General features: G+C 40.7%; 1 protein-coding gene across 2 annotated transcripts in view; it reads right to left on the minus strand.

Moving 5' to 3' along the window:
- The window catches only part of CDH18 (cadherin 18), a 947,256-nt gene that overhangs the window by 169,102 nt on the left and 754,811 nt on the right, over positions 1 to 23,343 (minus strand). For both annotated transcript variants that reach the window (XM_063922963.1, XM_063922961.1), the window contains exon 5: positions 19,617 to 19,784. In XM_063922963.1, coding sequence (XP_063779033.1) covers positions 19,617 to 19,784 — 168 coding nt within the window. The remainder of the gene's footprint in view (positions 1 to 19,616; positions 19,785 to 23,343) is intronic.

Below are 23,343 nucleotides of genomic sequence, written 5' to 3' on the forward strand. Positions count from 1 at the left end.
CTCTGGAATGGCACCTGTATTTAGTGACTGGTTAAATAATTCAGTTATTGGTGCCACCAGCACATCTTTTAGCTCTTTTAGTATCCTTGGGTGTATCCCATCAAGCCCCATTGATTTATCAACTTTTAGGTTTGAAAGTTCTGTTAGGACATTCTCCTCTGTAAATGTACTTTCATCTACCTTATTTTTATGAATGCCCTTGCAACTTAACTGTGTCCCCTTCCCTTCTCCTTCTGTAGTAAATACTGAGCAAAAATAATTATTTTGGTGATCTGCTATTGCCTTGTCTCCCTCCACCAAATTCTCACTCTCTGTCTTAAGTCTTATTATTCCTCCATTTTATTTTCTCCTTTCATTTATATACTTAAAAAAAGTTTTGCTCCCTTTATCTACTGACTGGGCCATTTTCTCCTCAGCTTCTGCAAACCTCACAGAGGATGATAGAGCCTAATTAACAGTCCCTGTTACAGATTTAAAGCTATTTCCCTTGATCAAATCTTTACACAAGGGTAAGTCACCAGGGCCTGTTGGCTTTGGAGCATAATATTATCAATAAGTGGTCCCTATTTTGTCCTAGAGATGGGTCCTCTGTTATCTTGGCTGTTTCTCTGCCTAAATGGAGGTTTAGTCATGCCTAGGCGATAGCTTAGGTTGCTGAGTTTAATCACGGACAGGTGCGTTAAAGCATGAGTACATACTCAGCATACAATACACATATCCACCACTGGGTGGCTAATGCTCCACTAATCCAGTACTTTAGATCTGATAGCGGCAGATTAAGCTACAGTACAAGCTCTGGCAAATGGTCAGTGATGACTATAATGTTAATATACAGTCCTGTACTGCATACTGTACACACAGATGGTGACCAATGGTCAGACGGAGAGATAAAAAAAAAGTTTATACTCATTCTGCTATCAAAAATACACAGTGGCAATGAGGACCTGTAGACATACCAATTAATATAAATTAGTGTATTCTGACGCAATTAACTGTTCGAGCAACACAGTACTGTAGATCGTCGGCGTTAGAGAATCTTTGTTGTACTTTATGAGAAGGGATCACTGCTACTGTACCATTTGCACATCTATCAAAGCGACTGCAGTTCTCTATCTGATTTTCATATACAGTACAGTTTGTACATTTATTGCATTTAACACAATATTTGAAGTGCCTGTGTTAGTACAAAACCTGTAGTTATAAAATTGATAATGCAAATATAAATATAAATAATGAACCTTATAACTGAATTCCGACATTCGCCTTCTATAAAGGGGCTGTGTTTTGTCCCCTAATAATGGATAATGCTAAAGAAAAGAAGATTCACAAAGCACTGGAATAAAATGACAGTCCAAAGATTACTAAAGTTCATATAATATGCACTGCCAGAGATTCCATACTAAATACAATGTAGCAAGCAGCCCGGTGTTACAATGAATCAGAGTTTACTTTGTAACAAGCACATCATGAGCAGGTTTAATTACCCCCGGTCTCGAGCATCTTCGGGATGTGTTACCATCCCCATGAGTAACACAACCCGAGGACGCTCGGGTCTGGTGGTAATTAAACCTGCTCATGCTGCGCTTGTTACAAAGTAAACTCTGATTCATTGTAACACCGGGCTGCTTGCTACATTGTATTTAGTATGGAATCTCTGGCGGTGCATATTATGGGAACTTTAGTAATCCTTTGACTGTCATTTTAATTCAGTGCCTTGCAAATAGATGCTACAATAGAAATAATGGATTTTAAATCACCCAGACTTTCAATTATTACCCGTTAAATACGATACATACAAGGATTCTTACAACCTACCAGCTTGATACAAACTTGTTCTTATAGTAAATTGAATTTTTTTACATGTCTATTTCCTGTGCATAGGAATTTGTATGTATATAAAGTTGCATGTAAAATAAATGTATATTTTTATACTCATTGACTCCAAGGACATGTTTTATAAACTGTATGTCTGATTCCATGAATAAATGGATTTTTTTTTTCTTCAGCATTGTACATTTATTGTAACCTGACCTCCCTCCTTGTCTACTGTATGAACTGTGCAGGCTCCCAGGGGGAAGGGGGAAGTGGGATGGGGGTAGGGGGATATGGTGGCTTAATACCATGTTCTGCTTTATGAGCGTCCAAGTCCCTTAATGGCATAAACAAACACCAATGGGAAGGAATATCTGCTTACAGTACTTCTACACATGAGCTTGTATATCTTCCATACAGTGGTGTGGGCAAGTGGTGAAGTCTTCTGACTCCCATGCTGAGAGTCCTGGGTTCGATTCCCAAAGTGCGAGTGTATTTTTATTTATTTTTTCTGACAATCACTTTATTAATTTATTTTTTTTGTAATCTATTGTAATATACCTTCACATTCAATAGAAGTGTGCACACTTCTAGCCATTACAGCAGAGTACGTTACAAGCTATTCGTGCAATTTAGTACTCAAATACAAAATACTGAACATAGATGCTAAGCACAGTAATTTGGCATCCAGGAACTTAGGGAGGATATTTTATCTCTCCCCATTATACTTAGAAAGATAACACTTGCCACTGTACATTACAAGCTGTTCGTGCTATTCAGTACTCAAATGTAAGATACTGTACAGAGACACTAAGCACAGTGATTTGGCATCTGGAACTTAGGGAGGAGCTTTTATCTCTCTCCATTATACTTAGAAAGATAACACTTGCTGCTGTACATTACAAGCTGTTCATGCTATTTAGTACTCAAATACAAAATACTGTACAGAGATGCTAAGCACGGTGATTTGGCATCCAGGAACTTAGGGAGGAGCTTTTATCTCTCCCTAACATCAATAGACCATACTGTACCTGTAGCACATTCGTTTGCATCTGTATATGCTGTACTATTTGCATCTGTACTGTATATACTGTTATAGACTGTATGACATACTGTAGCATATTGTAGCATAATGAGATGCACCAGTAAAGTAGTTCTTACGCTGTAGATCAGTATTGTATTTTAATGGCGACCTCACGCACGCGCATTGGTGATTTTAACAAGCAACATCTGGTGGATGATCGCAAGTATTTCAGTCAAAGGTAACGCCAAACGCTGTATGTGCTTCCCTATGACTAGTCACGCCTCCTTGCACCCAGGCACGCTGCGCATGCCCGATTGCAACTAACGCATCAGCCAGCCAAGATAACGGAGGCTCCATCTGTATTTGACCTCCTTCTTTAACTTCCTCTTTGAGGGGAATAGACCACCCGTTCACCATTTCACTTTAATGAAGCCTATATTGTAGTGTTGTCCAAGCCAGTAAGGGATCCTGCTCTGGTGCAATAATATCAACCAATCTCACTATTGAACTAGACTTCTTGCGTTCCACTTGCAAAAACTTCTACAAACTACAGGTTGAGTCTCCCTTATCCAAAATGCTTGGGACCAGAAGTATTTTGGATATGGGATTTTTCCGTATTTTGGAATAATTGCATACCATAATGAGATATCAAGGTGATGGGACCTAAATCTAAGCACAGAATGCATTTATGTTACATATACACCTTATACACACAGCCTGAAGGTAATTTTAGCCAATATTTTTTATAACTTTGTGCATTAAACAAAGTGTGTCTACATTCACACAATTCATTTATGTTTCATATACACCTTATACACAGAGCCTGAAGGTCATTTAATCCAATATTTTTAATAACTTTGTGTATTAAACAAAGTTTGTGTACATTGAGCCATCAAAAAACAAAGGTTTCACTATCTCACTCTCCCTCAAAAAAGTCCGTATTTCGGAATATTCCGTATTTCGGAATATTTGGATATGGGATACTCAACCTGTATTTTATATCCAGCACAGACCATTTTTTTTCAAGGTTGCATCTCAGGGTACAAGGTTTGTCTACTGGTTACCACTCTAGTTCTGTCTCAATTAAAAGGTCGTAAAACAAACATTATATTGACCTATGATGCAGACAAAGCCGTTGACTGTGTTTCGCTGTCCCATATCCTGAGGGTTCTACATTGGCAACAATTTGGACCAGAAGTTATTTGTATACTCCGGATGCTTTACTGTCAGCTGGGTGCCTTTCTTATAGTTAATGAGTTGAATACTCCCTCTTTTCTACTTCAAAGGGGAACCAGACAGGGATAACCTTTGCCCCAACTACTTTTTTCCTAGCAACTGATCTTATTATCTAACTTTTTATCCAGGAATCCTGCTGGAAGGGCATTCTGGTAGATGCTCACAATATCAAAGAATCTGATGTTGCAGATGATCTATTACTATACTTCAGCAAGACTAAAGGGGCAATCCCTTTATTGCTGAACACATTGCAAAACTTTTTTACAATCTCTGGCTTCCATGTCAACTCTTGAAAACTGAGGATTTGGCACTGCATCTCGCTATAATCAATAAATTTCATATAATTTCAAGGTCATATGCTGGCTGATTTTTGTAAATGGGAACATTTGCCTGTTTCTAAGCAACAGAGCAGTGATACAAACACATGGCAGTCCAATCAAATCAACTTGCAAGTACTTTCATTAAAAAAACAAATAAAACACAGCCATTTTACTAAGAATTATGGAATATCATTGCTCAAAAGTAGTAATAGTCAACAAACAGCAAAGAAAAAACCCTAACCCATGTGTAAAATAGCAACAGCAGATGTGAATGCCCCATACACAAGTGCACATGCCCCAAGGACATGCCTTTGGCTACTGATGACTGGTACTCTATGCTCATGAAAAGCCCTGTTCAGTCAGCATTTTTGTTGAGCAGCTGCCCAAAATGTTCCCAACCATAAAAACAGCATTCTGTACCTGTGGGATACAGTGCAGGGTACAATGTGGAATACTTTTGGACACAGTTAAATATTGAGTGCGTTACAGTGCAGGACACACAGTGTTGGCTAAATATAGTGTCAGTCAAATACAGGGCAGATTGCAGTGTGGGTTGGATACAGTGCTGGTTACTCTGCAGGTCATATACAGTGTGGATACAGTGCTGGTTGGTTACAGTTTGTGCTACAGTGCAAGTTGGATACAGTATGGGTTGGATACAGTGTGTGTTACAGTGCAGGTCAGACACAGTGTGGGTTAGATACAGTGCGAGTCTGATACAGTACAGGTTAAATATAGATCTGGTTGCATATTGAATACAATGTGGGTTGAGTACAGTAAAGGTTACAGTGTGGGTTGGATACAGTGCATGTTGGATAAAGTGTAGGTCAGATATAGTGAGGGTTACAGTGCAGGTCAGATACAGTGTGGGTTAGATACAGTGCGGGTCAGAAACAGTATGTGTTGGATACAGTGCAGGTTACATTGCAGGTTGAATATATTGTGGGTGGGAAACAGTGCAGGTCAGATACAGTGTAGGTTGCAGTGTAGGATGGATACAGTGCTGGTTTCATTCTGTGCCAAATACAGTGTGGGTTAGATACAGTCAGTGGCTGGCTGGGCCAGGGGGCCAGTATTATTTCAGATATGGGTACTGACAGCTGCCTACAGCCGCACACATGCTGCATATACATTCTTGTGACACCATTCTGCAGGCACTGTCACCGATTGTCATCCCTACTGTGCTGAGCTTGCTATCAATTGATGCCTGATCCCACTGGGGCTTGAAGAGGCTGAGTGCTGGGCTGCATGATGACTGGTCCAATCTCTCAACTAGTAATCCGAGAAGTCTGAAGCAGACCGTTAAACTTAATACAGTCTCCTTGGATAACTGGCTGAGAGATCAGGCATTCCTGCCCGCACTCCAGCGCTCAGCATCTCCAGGCCCAGCGGCATCAGGCAACATTTGTTTGACATTAATAGCAGGCTCAACACAGTCCCTGCAGAATGGGGACACAGGTAGTAGCGCCACAGTGGACTGCAGTCAGACTCAGAGAAGACAGCTGCCTTCTGAGTCTGTGAAGATGACAGAAGACAGCCCTGGGTGTCTTTCCCTTTCTGGCTGGCATTGTTGTAGGTAGGTAGTAGTAGGAGGGGGGTGATGGGTAGCAGAATGTGGGATGGGGAGCACAATGGGGGATACAGTGCACACTGGGGGAGTAAAGCAATCTAGCTGAAATAAAAGGTAAAAGTGCCCAGATGCCTTCCAGAAAGTAACACAGAGCTACAAGGGAGGATAGGTGGCACTCAGAAGGACTTATGCATATATATAGTTAGTAACCACACTGTCTCAGAAACTGTGTGTCTGACATTTCAGCTTCATCAACCATTTCAAAGACAAATGTATTTCTCCTTGAAAAAGGTTGATTTAACCGAAATGTCAGACACACAGATTCTGTGACAGCGTGGTTACTTTACAGATGTATACGTCCTTTGTGTGCTGCCCATTTCCCTTGTTTTCTAGATACTGTAGATATAGTTTTCTAATGCATTTTTTATTCAATTGCTTGTATTTGCCCCCCAGAGTGTGGGTTGGATACAGTGCAAGTTAGGTTGGAAGCAGTGCGTGTTGTATACAGTGCAGGTCGGATACAGTGTGGGTCAGATACAGTGTGGGTTGGATACATTGTGGGTGGGATACACCAATATTGCATTTACTGTGATAGCAGGCAGGAGGGTCCCCTAATAGTAAATGTCCTCAGAGGTGTCTGTGAGGATGATGATGATGATCTGGGTGCTGCAGTGTACACAGGGCTCTCTCAGTGCCTGTAAACACTGCAGCAGACTCTGGGTGGATGCAGCAGCAGCCTCTGAGTGGACGAGAATGAAGGGAGCCTATTGGTTGAGAGACCAGCTATCTCAGCCAATCAGCGGACAGCCCATTTATTTCAATGGCACTATGAAATTTGGTGCCCTAATCCAAAACCAGTAAGATCCGACTTTGGGATGTTGCCTCATTTTGGGAACCGAGGCAGGCAGGGAGATCCGAGTCCCATCTCGGATCCCCTCGATCCCAAAAGATCAAGTGGGCTTGATTCCCTGAAGTATAGCAGTTTCAATGTCTTGATAAAAAAAGCTAAATAAATCATTTGAGGTTAGAAAGGCTTGGATGTAATCTGAATGTTAACATGTTCAAAATTTTGACATTAGACATGTAGCCATTCACAATATCCTCACTGACATAGGGCTAGATGCATAATAGCTTGGAGAGTGCTAAAATGGAGAGAAGCAGTGAAAAGCAGTGAAAAGTTTTTAGAAGTGAGCCAGTGGAGACATTGCCTATGACAACCACTCAGTGTTGAGGTAACATTTATAAAATACATTCTATAAAATTATACATAGCAGATGATTGGTTGCCATGGGCAACTTCTCCACTTGCTCATTTTTCCACACTTCTCAATGCTTCATTAATAGACCCCAAAGTACCAGCCAATCAGCTACACAGTAACATTTTTCAAACGCAGCTTGTAACATGGCAGTTAGGCGCTAACGAGCTATTATTTTATCACTCTCCAAGTGATGATACAACTAGCCCCAAATATGGATAATGTTAAAATGTCGATACATAAAATTAGTGTTAGGGTTAGTCTGGATTTAGGGTTAATGTTAGGCTGATCAGGGTTTGGCTTCAATAAGAGTTAGGCTATAATATCATTGTTGAATTAATTAAGTGAATACATTATAAATTAGGGATGAGCGGGTTCGGTTCTCAGAGAACCAAACCCCCCAAACATTGGGATCCGAGCCCAATCCAAGTCAAGCTCGGATTTCCCTGCCTGACCCAGATCCGAAAACCAGGCAAAACCTCAGGATCCTGCTATCGGATCCTGAGGTTTTGGCTTGGATGCCAGTCTCCATAGTAACCTATGGAAGACCGCTGATTGGCTGAGAGAGCCATCTGTCATGTTCTCTACAATGGGCAAGACGGATGCCCCCACAGCACTATTAGCACCCTGTCCACACTGCCGACACCACTACCCGCACTGCCGACACCACCGCCAACACTGCCGACACTGCCAGCACCCCTACACTGGAGACACTGCTGGCACTCCTGCACTGAGGACACTGTCAGCGCTACTGCACTGAGGACACCTCCGGCACTCTTGCTCTGCCGGCAGTATCACACTGAGGACACCGCTGGCACCCCTGCACTGCAACACTGCCGGCACCACTGCACTGAGGACACTGCTGACAATACTGCACTGCTGACACTGTCGGCACTACCGCATTGAGGGCACAGCTGACACCCCTGCACTGCTGGCATCACCACACTGAGGATACCGCTGGCACCTCTGCACTTCTGACATTGCCGACACCCCCACACTGAGGACAATATTTGTACCCATGCACTACAGGCACCACCGCACTGAAGACACCACTGACAAACACGTGCTGTATCTGGACCACACTATGGGGGTAATTCTGAGTTGATCGCAGCAGGATTTTTGTTAGCAGTTGGGCAAAACCATGTGCACTGCAGGGGAGGCAGATATAACATGTGCAGAGAGAGTTAGATTTGGGTGTGGTGTGTTCAATCTGCAATCTAAATTGCAGTGTAAAATAAAGCAGCCAGTATTTACCCTGCACAGAAACAAAATAACCCACCCAAATCTAACTCTCTCTGCACATGTTATATCTGCCTCCCCTGCAGTGCACATGGTTTTGCCCAACTGCTAACAAAATTCCTGCTGCGATCAACTCAGAAATACCCCCTATATCGGACCCACATTGTATTTAACCTGCACTTAAACCCGCTCTGTATCCAAACCACATTTTATTTTACCCACACTGTATTTGACCTGTGCTGTATCCAACTTATACTGTATCTGACCTGTGCTGTATCCAACCCACACTGTATTTGACCTGCACTGTAACCTGCACTTTATCTGGCCAGCACTGTTTCTGACCAACAATATATACAATTCACAGTGTATGTGACCCATACGGTATCTGACCTGCACTGTATACGACGTGCACTCTATCTGACCTTGCACTGTAGCCAACCCTCACTGTATGCGACATGCACTGTATCCAACCTACACTGTAGCCAACCCTCACTGTATCGATCCCGCACTCTTACCTGCACTGTATCCAACCCGAACTGTATCCCACACTGTATCCGACCTGCACTGTATCCCACACTGTATCCGACCTGCACTGTATCTCACACTGTATCTGACCTTGCACTGTAGCCAACGCACACTATAGCCAACCTTTACTTTGACCTGCAATGTAAGCAACCCGCACTGTATCCAACCCACACTGCATCTGACCCATACTGTATGTGATCTGCACTATATAAAACCAACAATGAATTCCACCTATACAGTATTCGACCTGCCCTGTATCCACCTACACTGTATCTGACCCACACTGTAACCTGCATTATATCCAACCCACTTTGTATCCAACCTGCACTGTAACCCGCGCTGTGTCTGAACTGCACTGTATCCAACCAGTACTGTAACCTGGTCAATATATAACTGTGTCCCAAAGTATTCCGCACTGTACTACGCAGGTACAGAATGCTGTTTTTTGTGATTGGGGAGATTTTGGGAAGCTGCTCGACAAAAAGGCTGATTGAGTGGGGATTTTCATGGGCATAGAGTGCCAGTCATCAGTGACCCAGGGCCCCCAGGAGGGAGGTAGAAGACTGAGCACTGGGAATATGCATGTGAAGGGGGCATGGACAATTGTGTAGGAGGCATCAATGTCTGCTGTTGATATTTTACACATGGTTTCAGGATTTTTTTCTTTGTTCTTTGGTAACTACTCTAGAGCAATGAATTGTACACAATTCTCAGGAAATTTCTGTATTGGATTGTTTTCTATTGATAGTACTTGTGAGTTGGTTTCATTGGTTATTGCTAATACAGTACTAATTTGTAAAACATTTTTAAACAGAAATAAATGCCGTGTATTTGTGCCACTGCTCTGTTGCTTAGTTTAGCCAGCCAGGCTTTGGCCTATGTTGGTGAACAATATTGTGAGCAGTGAGGTGGTCAAAATTGACTGGAAATGAGTGGAAATTAATGTTATTGAGGTTAATGATACTGTAGGAACAAAAACTCCCACAAATTCTGTTATTTTAGCTTTTTGATTATATTTTCGAAAAAATACAGATCCAAAACCAAAACCCATAGTGGTGGTTTTGTCAAAACCAGCCACATCCAAAACACAAAGGAGATAAAGATCCAAAACCAAAACACAAAACCCGAAAAATGTCCTGGCAGCCACCCCTGTTATAAATGTTGATATAGTACATTTAATGGTCAACATTCTGAAAGTGGACATTTCATACCACACCTAAAAGATTACAAAAACGGAAGCATCAAAATATAAATCTTGTTTGCTGTAAAAGACAGGTGCAAGTGTTTCACATTGAGTCAGTAATGGGTAATTGTTTACTTCTCAGTCCTGTACAGTACTGTAATCTATATATATAAATGCGAAAGCCCTCACTCACTCACCGTCTGACTGGCTCATCACTAATTCTCTTACTTCCCAATATGTTATGAAGCTGAAATTTAAAATACTGTAGGTATTCTTCAGGTGGGAAATAGGAAAACAAAGTTATTAGAATTTTAATAAATCTCCCCTAAGGAGATGAATAGGGGGTTGACATAATGACATCATTACCGATGTGTGGCTTGCGATGCGTGAACGATACTGCCCAAGTGGGCAATTGGATCAACCTTTGGATTGCACCTCCAGTGTGTAGAATTGAATAAACTACAAAAATGCAAAAGCATTCACTCACTCACTGACTGACTGACTCATCACTAAATCTCTTACTTCCCGATATGTTAGGAAGCTGAAACTTAGGTATTCTGCAGGCAGGAAATAGGAAAACTACATAATATAAATTTAAAAAACCTCCCCTAAGGGAATGAAAAAGGGGGTTGACATAATGATGTCATCACAGATGCGTGACTTACATTGCGTAAATGATACTGCCCAAATGGACAATCGGATCAAAAATTTGATTGCACCACTAGTGTGTAGAATTTAGTAAACTACAAAAATGGTCCTGTCACTTTTTACTGTATCTGCTATGGGTGCCCCTTGGGTAATGACAAGAAACATGACATTAAGAATTCTCAAATTTACATCTCTATAGTTTCACCAAATTTTTAACACTCATTTATATTTACAGCTGTGAAAATAAGAAATCAGTGATTCAATTTAATAATCAGAAATCTTGTATTCAAGGTATCCAAACTCTTCAAAACTGTACTATTTTCTTCTGACCTGTATTTGCAAATTGATAATCAGAGCACAATGCTCTCATGTTTGATCTCTTTCATGCTGCTTTTGTTTATCCATAACTTATCCATGGTTTATCATGCCAAATTGTTCTTAGTCCGTTATATGAAAGTCAGAAATTTGAATGATATCTGCTTTAAAAGAATATACATGAAGTGGAAAACAAAGTAGAGTAAATTGATTTGATTTTGTATCTTGCACTTGTCATTCGCTACAGTACAACAAAATGTACAAATATGCAGGTAAACAATTATCACAATTGTTTACCTGTACATTTATTGAAATGCACATTCAGGTACAAAATAAAAAAAAAGATGTAATTGTGATCTACTGGAGTGTCGACAAAAAAGTTTGGTCAGGGGTCTGAATTTTATAGGTACAGTATACCACTGAAATGATTTCCTTTACATGTTCTAGTGAGTGAATTGTTTGAATGTGTGTTCAGTGTTCCTGTTGGAATTGTAAACAAAAAGTGCTATCAGTTGTGGAAATGCTGACATTAAAATGTATAATGGATTACACCTAAATTAATTTTCTTTTTCATCCACTAGGGGTCACTGGAGTACTCTTGGGATATGGACGGCTTCCACAGGAAGTAGGCACTGAATAAATTAATTTTGAAACTACACCTCCCCTCCATATCCCTGAGTACCTCAGTGTTTTTTCTGTGCTCGACACAGTTAGTAGGCTTGTGGCTTTGCTGCCACAGAGGTCCACATTTCATTGGAATTTTTTCTAAGTTTTTTTCTTTTTTCAACGATTTACCACATCCCTTCCCCCCTTCCAATAGGCGTGGGTCCGGGATAGTGAAGGCTGCTTTAGCAGCTGTGGGTGTCGGACCTCTCTAAAAAGAGCTCCCTCACTACCATGTGCAGGACTAAAACCTGCAGTAAAGGCTGGACGGAACTTACAGAGAAGGCCCGTCATAGCCCCACCACAGGGTCCAGGTATGTTGAACGGGGCGGTCAGCTCACGCTGCCGCCCCACTGTGTGGGATACTGTGTGTGTGTGTGTGTGTGGTCCCCCGCCACTCTGAGCTGCGTCAGCCACATGGTTTTATGCATAGGCCGCTCCATGAGTAACTTTGCTGCCACAGTGATGTTTCCTGCACACAGAAATGTCAGGGTCACTGGATAAAAGATCATGATTCAACTCTTATTGATAAAGGGAATACAGCAGCGCTGCATATGTATTACAATAGGCTATGAAGTCTTTGTTAAAACAGGATACAAGTTACAAGTGCAGGTTTGAGTGCAACATAAGATGTTTATTAAATCTGCCTACATAATTATAAGTCGGCACTTTGTGTTATACTGTGAGCATGGGGACATATTAACCATGCTTCCTGTTGTTTTCCTGTTGTATTTCCAGAAATTTCCTGTGTTACATCTCTCCTCTATTGAAGGCGCAGGGGTGTTAAGGGGAATTTGGGATCAGGCATATTGCTGGCGTGCACTGCACTTGGCCAGATATATATTTATAGAGACACCTTAGTGCTATTTACTGAGTCGTGCAAGTTGTCTGTCTTTGGTTTTTTTTTTGTATTGTCTGTCTGCATTGGTAAGACACCAGCAATTATTAATAAGCAGTTTCCCTGCCATGTCTAAAACATGGGTATACACTTACTAATTATTTATTTCATAAACTGTTTATAATAATCCTAAAGACTGCAAATCTGAATCATGGCTGTGGCAGCCAAATACTGGCTTGGTTCACTGTTGTAAAGTAAGATATGTTATATCAATTGGTCAGCACATGGTGCTTATAAAACAGTATCTGTAGAGCACTGCAAAGCCTGCAGCAGCTTTGGCTTAATTCACTTGGCCACACCACACTGGATACGCCCAATCTCATCTGATTTTGGAAGCTAAGCAGTGTTGGGCCTGATTAGCCACCTGGGAGTACAAGGTGCTGTAGGTATTTTTAATCTACAGCCACACCACTCTGGATACGGCCAAACTCATCTGAGCTTGGAAGCTAAGCAATGTGCATAGTGTTTTGCCATCTGGGGGGAAACTGGTGATCCAACTAGATTGCATACTAATACATGCTAGTTCAAACTGTTAAAAATAGCTCAGTTGGGGCTTACACTATCAATATAAACCTACCATAGGTTTAACAGTCAGGATAGCTCTCCAGAGGCTGCTCCCAAGAGCGCGCTCCCGGCGCCGGCCACAAGATAGGGCCCATTAACTAAGCTGTGGTTAAGCAGCAGTCATCTCAGGTTTTAAGCCTGTGTGAGCTCACATTTAGTTTCAGACTTCTAAAAAATGTATTATACCTCTGTATCAGGATATATCTGGATATTTATATATGGGTATATAATATATATGTGTATGTAAACATATATGGAATATATATATATTTATTAAGGTCTGAGTATGTGTGAATATACATTGTTGTATGTATGTGTAGATATATATATATATATATATATATATAATATGCTGACATTAAAAATCTATTTTGCAGTAAGCAAGACTAATTGGTCAGCACACAGTGCTTATTAAACACTATCTGTTGAGCACGGCAAACATGGTGAGTTCAGGCCTCATCTGCAGCAGCTTTGCTTATTGTTTTTACAGGTGGCTCTGTAGCTAAGTGGTTAGGCTTTCAGGCCACAGTGAACATTGTGATTGCATGGACACTGGTTCAGATCCTGGTTTAACAGGTGTTAAAAAAACAAAACAAAAAAACAAACAAAACAAAACAAAAAACATGGTAGGACACCATTTTCTTTTAACGTTACTTCCTGGTTCTTTCCCGGAGGTTGCTGCTCTACAACACTTAGCATCTGGAGGAGCGGTGTGTTGTTAGGAGTTTAATTTATTAATTGTTTTTTGTACAGCATGACTCTACAGGAAGATTCACTATTGCTGGTAACCACATGCACGGTAATGCAGGTTAATACACACGTTACTTCCGTGGTGTACTTACTGGTTGGAGTACATGATCACTAAGTCTAATGCATAGTCAAACAAGCAGCTTCGCTGCAAAGTCGGTCACACAGTGTGTCGGACAAATACGAATCTGGGCCAGTGGCGCAATGTATAACGCATCTGACTATAGATAACAAGATTGTAGGTTCATCTCCTACCTGGCTCGTTTAAGTTGTCGTGATCGTATAGTGGTTAGTGCTCTGCGTAAAAACTGCACAGACAGACCCTTACCGGTCCTCTTTTGGGGGTATATGGGGGCATGTACTGCCTGAAAGGAAAAAAAAAATTTTTTTTTTTTTTTACTGTTTCAGTTAGATTGTTGCGGTCGATTTACCGCCAGCCCTCATAGCACCAGGCCAGTGCGTCAGGTTCTCAGCGAAGGCTGAACGATTTCCAATGAGAGACAATTACAATTATTGGGTGTTTTACTACCTATCGGAGTGTACCCTACACAGCAGTAGGGCTGTTGCTTCGCCCTGCTTTGGTAAGGGTTTTGAGGTAACAAGGCTGTAGGGGCAGGGCACTCCAGTTCAGGTTTGCCCTAAATAAAGACCACCTTACACTTCTTGCTACCTACAGCTTCTTTGGACGTTGGCAGTTGGTTCTTGTGTTTTCAGCTTCGCTAGTGGCGCATAACGTCCACTTTGGCTACGTTCCTAACAGGCGGAGTCGGATTCCAAACGAGATAGATCGCAGACCAAGTGGGGGGGGGGGGAATCTGATTTCCTACCATTGTCTACGCGAATTCCTGAACGATTCCGTCTCAATGACTTCAATTCCTAGGCATGATTCTCGATACGGTAAATCAAAGAATTTACCTACCCGAACAGAAAGTACAGGTCATTTGTCATCTGGTACAATTAGTGCTCAAGCCACGCACAGTCTCGGTTCATTTGTGCATTCGCCTATTAGACACAATAGTGGCGGCTTTCGAAGCGCTTCAGTTCGGAGGACTTCACTCACGTCCTTTTCAATTGGATGTGCTCGCACAGTGGTCGGGCTCGCATCTGCAGATTTACCGCAGGGTGAGGTTGTCTCCAAGGGCCAGAGTGTCTCTACTCTGGTGGCTCAAAGTACAGAATCTAACCGCAGGGAAACGGTTCGGTGCCTGGAATTGGATAATTCTCACGGCGGACGCGAGTCTCAGAGGTTAGGGAGCTGTAGTTCAAAATTATCAGCTCCAGGGTCTCTGGGCGGTTCATAAATGTCCTGGAACTCCGGGCAATTTACAATGCGCTACGACAAGAAGTGCACAGGCTGCAGGCTCAGGCTGTTCAGGTGCAGTCAGACAATGCGACGGCGGTCGCATACATCAACAAACAAGAAGGAACGAAAAGCCATATGGCAATGCGGGAAGTAGCTTAAATCCTCTATTGGGCCGAGTATTACCAAATGATATTGTCGGCAGTAGTCATTCCGGGAGTGGACAACTGGGAGGCGGATTATCTCAGCCGTCTGAATTTTCAAGGAGAATGGGCATTAAATCCAGAAGTATTTCACATGCTGGTCCAGAAATGGAGTTACCCGCAGGTGGACCTGATGGCTTCTCGCCACAATCATCAAACGCCCCAGGTCGTGTCCAGAACGAGAGATCCAAAGACAGTGGCAGTGGATGCTCTCACAATCACGTGGCCATACAGTCTCGTGTATCTGTTTCCACCATTTCCACTGCTCCCTCTGTGGCTAAAACCGATCAAAGGAGAGTCCGTCACAGTTATACTAGTGGCGCTTCTTTGGCCTCGGAGAGCTTGGTTCTCGGATCTCCGCGGTCTACTCGCAGTCGGTCTTTGGCCGCTCCCACTACGTTCTGACCTGTTTCAGCAGGGTCCGTTCCTTTACCCCGATTTAGCGCGGCCGCGTTTGACGGGGTGGCTGTTGAGACAGCCCTCTTAAGAAGAGAGGGCATTCCAGAATCGGTTATACCAACCATGTTACGAGCTAGGAAGCCGGTTACGGCAGCTCATTATTACAGAATTTGGCATGCCTATGTAGGTTGGTGTGAAGCTCGGAAGTTTCCGACATCATCTTTTAAGTTATCCCGTCTTTTGTTATTTCTACAGATGGGGTTAGATAGAGGTCTGAGTTTATCCACACTTAAAGTGCAGATATCGGCGTTGTCCATTTATTTTCATAGTAGATTGGCCCTATTGCCGTCGGTTCACACCTTTATGCAGGGTGTCCTCAGAGTTCAGCCTCCATTCACTCCACCTACTGCGCCATAAGACTTGAATCTGGTTTTTAGATTTCTTACAGTCTTTTTATTATGAACCCTTACAACAAGTGAATATTAAATTTCTCAATTGGGAAAACAATTTTTCTTTTAGCCTTAGCGTCAGCAAGGCGTGTTTCAGATTTGGGTGCTTTGTCGTGCAAGCCACCGTATTTAGTGTTTCATGATGACAGAGCGGAACTCCGGACGAATTCCGCTTTTCTACCAAAGGTAGTGTCATCTTTTCACATCAATCAACCAATAGTAGTTCCTGTGTTACAGGAGACTCTGGTAGGTTGGATGTGGTACGCGCATTACGCATTTATGTATCCCGAACGTCGACCGTTCGTAAGACGGATACGTTGTTTGCTCTCTCTGATGCTGCCAAGATGAGTTGGCCAGCTTCTAGGTAGACCTTATCCAGTTGGATTAAACTGACCATACGTCAGGCTTACCTTCATGCTAGGTTACAGACGCCTACATCAGTAACAGCTCATTCCACACGGGCTGTGGGAACATCATGGGCAGCGAGTCGTGGAGCTTCTACGACACAGCTTTGCCGGGCGGCCACATGGTCTTCGGTCCACACGTTTGTGCGCCTCTACAAGTTTGATATGTTGGCGGCATCAGCATCTAGCTTTGGCCGCCTAGTGTTACAGGTGCCAAACAGCTCTCCCGCCCACGGGGGGAAACTTTGGTACGTCCCAAGAGTACTCCAGTGACCCCTAGTGGATGAAAAAGAAAATAGGATTTTGGTACTTACCAGGTAAATCCTTTTCTTTGAATCCATAGGGGGCACTGGATGCCCACCCAGAGCAGTTTACCTGGTTTGGGGTAGGTACAGTAGATCTTATGGTAACACATTTTCACCGACTGGTTCAGATTAACAAGTTCTAATCAGTTATGGTGTCAACTGTTTAGTTGTCAGTAATGTTGTGTCAACTTTATTGTTGTCCGTTATGTTATATGTAATTCTACACTGTCAACCTCTCTATCGCTCCTGTTCGGCTCAGTAAAAAACACTAAGGTACTCAGGGATATGGAGGGGAGGTGTAGTTTCAAAATTAATTTATTCAGTGCCTACTTCCTGTGGAAGCCGTCCATATCCCAAGAGTACTCCAGTGCCCCCTCTGGATTCAAAGAAAAGGATTTACCTGGTAAGTACCAAAATCCTATTATCTTACAGAACTTTCAGAGGAACAGTTACAGTAGTTTGCAATGCAAAAAATGTACTGGACCATAATCAGTGGTGCACGCGGGGGAGGGGAGGGGGGTATCTGAGATTCAGAAACCCCCAAGAGGGCAAATATTTATTTTTGTGGACAGAGGAAGATGGTGGAGGGGAGCTGCAGGAACTCAGCAGCAGTAGGCACTCCACCTGGAAGCTGTGGGAGCCACAGGCACTCTGCACTGTCAGGGGGCACTTGGCAGCAGTAGGAGCTGCAGGATCTCAGCATTAATGGCAGTGGCAGGGGAGGCAGGAACCTACTGTGGTTGGGGCTACAGGACCTCAGCAGTGGCAGGGAAGGCAGGTACTGGCTGCGGTGGAAGAGGCAGATGCCTGTGTGACTGTGCATGTATTTTTATACATGTGAGTGCAGTATATACAATTTATATCAAACTATGCTATGGCTTAGTGTATCAAGTCCTGGGAGTACTGCCAGATATAATACACACACACACACACACACACACACACACACACACACACACACACATATATATATATATATATATATATACAGGGGCGGATTGGGATTGAACACCAGCCTGGAAAATTTATGGAGACAACCCTAAAGGGGGTGGTGTCTGTTGAGGGCGAGGGTCCTGTAAAGAAGGCAGGTTTACTCCTCAGAGGTCCTGATTCTGAGATAGACACAGTTGGGGCCTCCTTTGCTTTATGTTATGCTAATGTTTACCTGTGACTTTATACATAAGCTACTACAATGCCCTTCCCTGATGTACATATGTACGTCTGAATATACAAAAACTGATATGTCCACTTTCAGTATCTACTGACACTGCAGTCATGCCTTTAATCTACTTATGATTTAATTGATTTTTCATTCTACAAACTCCTTTTTTTAACCTTATATGTTTCAAAGTACAGGGAGGGGAGGCACACAGTACAGTACATACAGTACATACAGTACATGCCCCTGATACTTGTGACATTACGTTGGCATACTGTATAATTCATTGAAATATATTCTCAGTAAGGAAGAACTACATTACATACTGTAGAAAACTTTGGGCTAAATGTATCACAATTTGTATAATCACTAATGTTTTCAGAAAACATTCATTAAATCAATCAATTGAATTTATATTTATTAACCTATTTCGTTTGATATACAAATTAAAAATTATAGAACAATCATTATAATAAAAAGCTTATTCATTTAATATAGTGAAAGCTTCAAACAGACAAATCACTTATATTCCAAAAAACAAGCAAACCACTTTCTGGTTCAATTATATAAGTTAAGGTTTTCACTAATTCAAAGTTAAACTCAATTCTTGAATTAGGAATTTGATGCAATTAGGGGATCAACCTCCAAAGTTTAACTAAACCACACATTATGTATATTTAATGGGTGCTTAAACCAGTTGGTTCTGTTAGTAAATTCAATCTAGCAAAGTACAGTATTAGTGAATTAAGGGAGATGTAAAGTACTAAGAGGTGGTGTCAATTGTGCTATAGTCAGAGTTATTTGATCCTTACATTGAATAGACACATGTATGAAAAATAGATAACCGAGAGAAAATAACTTTTATCTATGGTAGCTGCAAATATCTAACATCTGTTGTAGGGTGATGACTCATGCACATGTTACTAAAAGATGATAAGCACACTTTTGTGGTTTATCAATTTTTAACATATTGATAGGCTTGCCTACTGATATATACATTATCCTGTCAAATGGCAGACATGTATTGGTCCCTCTGTGTATGAGATCTTGTGCATGTGTATCAGGGCTGACCAGAAGGCAAGTCACAATGCAACAGCACTAGGTTTATGCACTGTGGGACATGCAGAGATCGCAAAAGGAGAGAGTTTTCTCTCCCACACTCCGCCTGTTGAGTTTTTAATACAGGACTAGATATACCTGCATGCCTTCTCATTTGTGTACCTTTTTGGTTTGTATTAATTATTAGAATATCCTTTGTGAAATCACTCCTCTCTTCATGGATGTACTGATTTTCATACAATCTTTTATAATCTAGAAACTATAGCTCTTGACATATATTAAACATTAAAATTAAATAACAGGATTGTTAAGTAGAACAAAGAAAAAGGACCTTCATACTTTGAGGAAATCTTGGTGGGTTATCATTGACATCAATTAGTGTAACATTGATAGTAGTTGACCCAGATAGTCCTCCAACTTGACCTGCCATATCCTTGGCTTGAATAACAACAGAGTAATGTTCTCTGGCTTCTCTGTCCATGTTTGGTAGTGCTGTCCTTATAACTCCTAAAAAAGGAAAGATATTAGTGTATTAACATTCAAACATTTTAGTGTATGCAAAACAGACATGATTGGCACACTAGGGACCTATTCAAGATCACTAATGGGCCTGTTACACATGTGGAAATGATATAGGTGTAGCTGCGCTCAAATTTGCCACCATGCAGCAAAAGTCACATGGCTAGTGTGCCTGTGACTATGATGCATGTGTGCACGCACACATCCATAGGAATGCATTGGAGCTGCAAATAGTCACAGCCCGGCAAAGTCAATCGCACCTGCAGCACAGCACGACATGGCACATGTTCCTATGCGGCCATGCCGCAAAATAGATGATGGCTGCTACATCTGAGGTTTCCACATATTTTAAGGAATGGGTACAATCATTATTAGGGGCCAAGGGGGGCACCTAGTAGTTGGAAAACTTCAAAAACAGAAAGTTTTCAGAGTTTACATGTGGGAACCAATGTCATTGATGACATTGGTTCCTGGAGCCTCATGTTCTTTCTATGGGGAAAAGGTTAAGGGTGCAAAGAGGCATCCCTGAGGCAGTGCACATGCATAAACTCAGGTATCCACACTGCTGAGTTTATTGCATCTGTGTAAATTTACACTGCTACTAATTAGCAAGAGAGAAATAATTATATACTCTGATAAATGTAGTATGTAAATAATGTATAAATCAAATTGCATTTCAAACGGATAAACAATGGATGTAAAGATGTGTTTGTTTATTTATATATATATATATATATATATCGTCAAAATGTATAAGTGTGCGCGCTCATGTGGATCAAATATAATCTGTAGTAAAATAATTTAAAATATTATCACATGCATTCCTCACAAATGTGGGTGGCAGCTGATAACAAATTATGGGGATTAGAATGTGTAAAAAATAGAAGTAATCAGCGCCCTTGATGAAGTCCTTTGCAATGGGAAGAAAACGCGTCGGGAGTTACCCTGGACCCTTTTTTGATGGACAGATAAGCTTTTATATCAATTGTTTCTTGTACATGTGATACCTGCTCATTTTAAACCGTGGTTTAATTTATGTACTAAAGTAAATGCAAAGGGAGATATCCTGGACCCTATTTTTATGGACTGATAATCTTCTATATCATTTGATTCTTGTACGTGCGATACCTGCTCGTTTAAAACCATGGATATATTTTATGTACTTAATTAAATGTGAAAAATGGTCTTTCTACTACGCTATTGTGGAGTGTGATATTCTGGGAGCATTTCCAATTAACACTCACTAGGTAGAAAAATGATGTAAGAAAATGGGACTTTTCGGTGCTATTTGACACATAATAATCACAAGTAATAAATAACAAATGTTTTCAATTATTCAGAACTATAAATATCATACTGGCTTACTGTATTTAATCCTAAATCTGTTATATAGAGCTATATCTGATATCAAGTGTAATGTGTGGAGCTACACCTGATCCCATACTCAATATGCAGAAGCAATCCTGATGCCAAGAGTAACATGGAAGTCAGATTTGGTGCCATAGATTATATGTAAAGCCATAAATGGTACCAGATTATCATTAACTATACAATAGTGTTCAGCAATCTAACACAAATATTTTTTTTCCACTAGTTTCCAAAATGTGCAAATGAGTTTATGGTAATTATGTGTATCTAGGCATATGATCAATTACATGAAGCACAGGATCATTGTAAGTTATTCTCACTTATTTGTGAGCATCATGTATTAATCAACAGTTGCCAGGTTTATGTCATAGTAAATAAATTATTCAATATTACCCATGACAGTACATTAAATAAACTGAAATAATACAAATTTAGAATATGTAGTTATTAACACACATTAGCAGCAGTATTTTGTTCTAAACTATTTGATATGTTATAGTTATCAGTCTACCCAGTATGACTTGTTTTAGGAAAAATGAGCTGTATGTTTAAGGAACATCATATTTTATCCTTTATTCTATTGATTTTGGCAGAACCAAACAAGCAAATTATTTACATTTTTGTACAATAAGTGAATGTTATATACACTGTTCAGCTTTGTATGGTTGTGAATTATTTACTGTATTATACAACTCCATGATGTTTTTGAGGTATTTTTTTTAAAACATGGGATGAGACCTCTCATTCAGCACAAAGAGAATATTGGGCATACAAATTATGTCCTTCATATAGTTATAGATTCTATCTCATGAAGATTCTAATATACAGTACTGTATGTTTTGCATATGTTAACAGTCTCCTGCGGCCATTGGTTTATAGTGTTTTAACCTCATATGGTTCTATCCAGGCTTGGAATGGCCCACAGGGGTACAGGGGAAACCACCGGTGGGCCCTACTGCCTGGGGCCCACCTTCTGCTCTAAGGATCAGGTTCCAGACTGTGCACTTCAATTATACGTTATACATATGTTACCTTATACTGGACTATGGTGTATTTTCTACAGTGCATTACTGTTATTAATCTGGTACATTATGATGCAAGCAGTTTCTGAATTTACTGTATATATTTATGAAGGGGCCCAGACGTTACACTCTCTAATGGTTAGTCAAACCAATGTCCCTCTAATGGTTAGTCAACCTTCTGCAGACTGACCACATCCCTAACATAGGCCCCTACCACTGCATTCCCCCGGTGGGCCCTATATACCCCAGTCCAACACTCGTTCTATCACTGTAAACTATAATATTTTATTAAATCTCTTTATAGTACATTTGATACATTTTGAGGTAGATAGTACAAATCAGACAAAAATAAACCATACCATAAAAAATCTATTTAACCAACAGTGAATTAAGCAGTCCATCAAAATGACTATTCTAATTATTTACATTTTAGTTTTATCTAAATGCAATTTTATGTACAATTCAGATAAATTATTCCGTACAGAGAATATAATATATTTTATTAAGATATGTTTTCATTACTATTAGTTAAGGAATAAAAGATGATTAAACATGATCTAGCAACTTACTTTTCACTAGAATTTCATCTGCTATTTTAAATTTAGAAAAAGTGCTTATTTAAAGACTTGAACATCATTTTATCCAAAGCAACAGACTGAAAATCATGGACATACATATTTAGTTGTTGAAAGAAAGATGGAGTCAGATGTTTGATGAGCTGACAATATAAAATAAATCTCAGTTACCTATGTCTGTAGCAAAATTCATAAAAAAAATCCTGCAATTATCCATATTGAAAGATATTTAAAGATCTTCTACCATATGTACTGTACCTAACCCCAGCCAAGATGCATAGAATTCGGCCAGAGCAACCTGATCTATGTTGGAGATGTCGATATGAAAGGGGAGAAACTGTGTATATATTTTGGACCTGCAAAAAATTGTGTACCTTCTTGGTAGAAATATAAAACTTCTGATCAAAATTTTCAAGACAAAAATATAAATAACTTCTCAGAAGATATTATTACACACATATTTCCACCTAGTATGTGCAATACACAGAAATACTTACTAAGCTAGGTCTTTATTTCTATCAGAGCAATGATTGCCCAACTGTGGATACAGGAACTGAACACAACTATGCAAATGATGATAAA

The sequence above is a fragment of the Pseudophryne corroboree genome, chromosome 5 (assembly GCF_028390025.1).
Source record: "Pseudophryne corroboree isolate aPseCor3 chromosome 5, aPseCor3.hap2, whole genome shotgun sequence".
In the NCBI taxonomy this organism is placed as follows: domain Eukaryota; kingdom Metazoa; phylum Chordata; class Amphibia; order Anura; family Myobatrachidae; genus Pseudophryne; species Pseudophryne corroboree.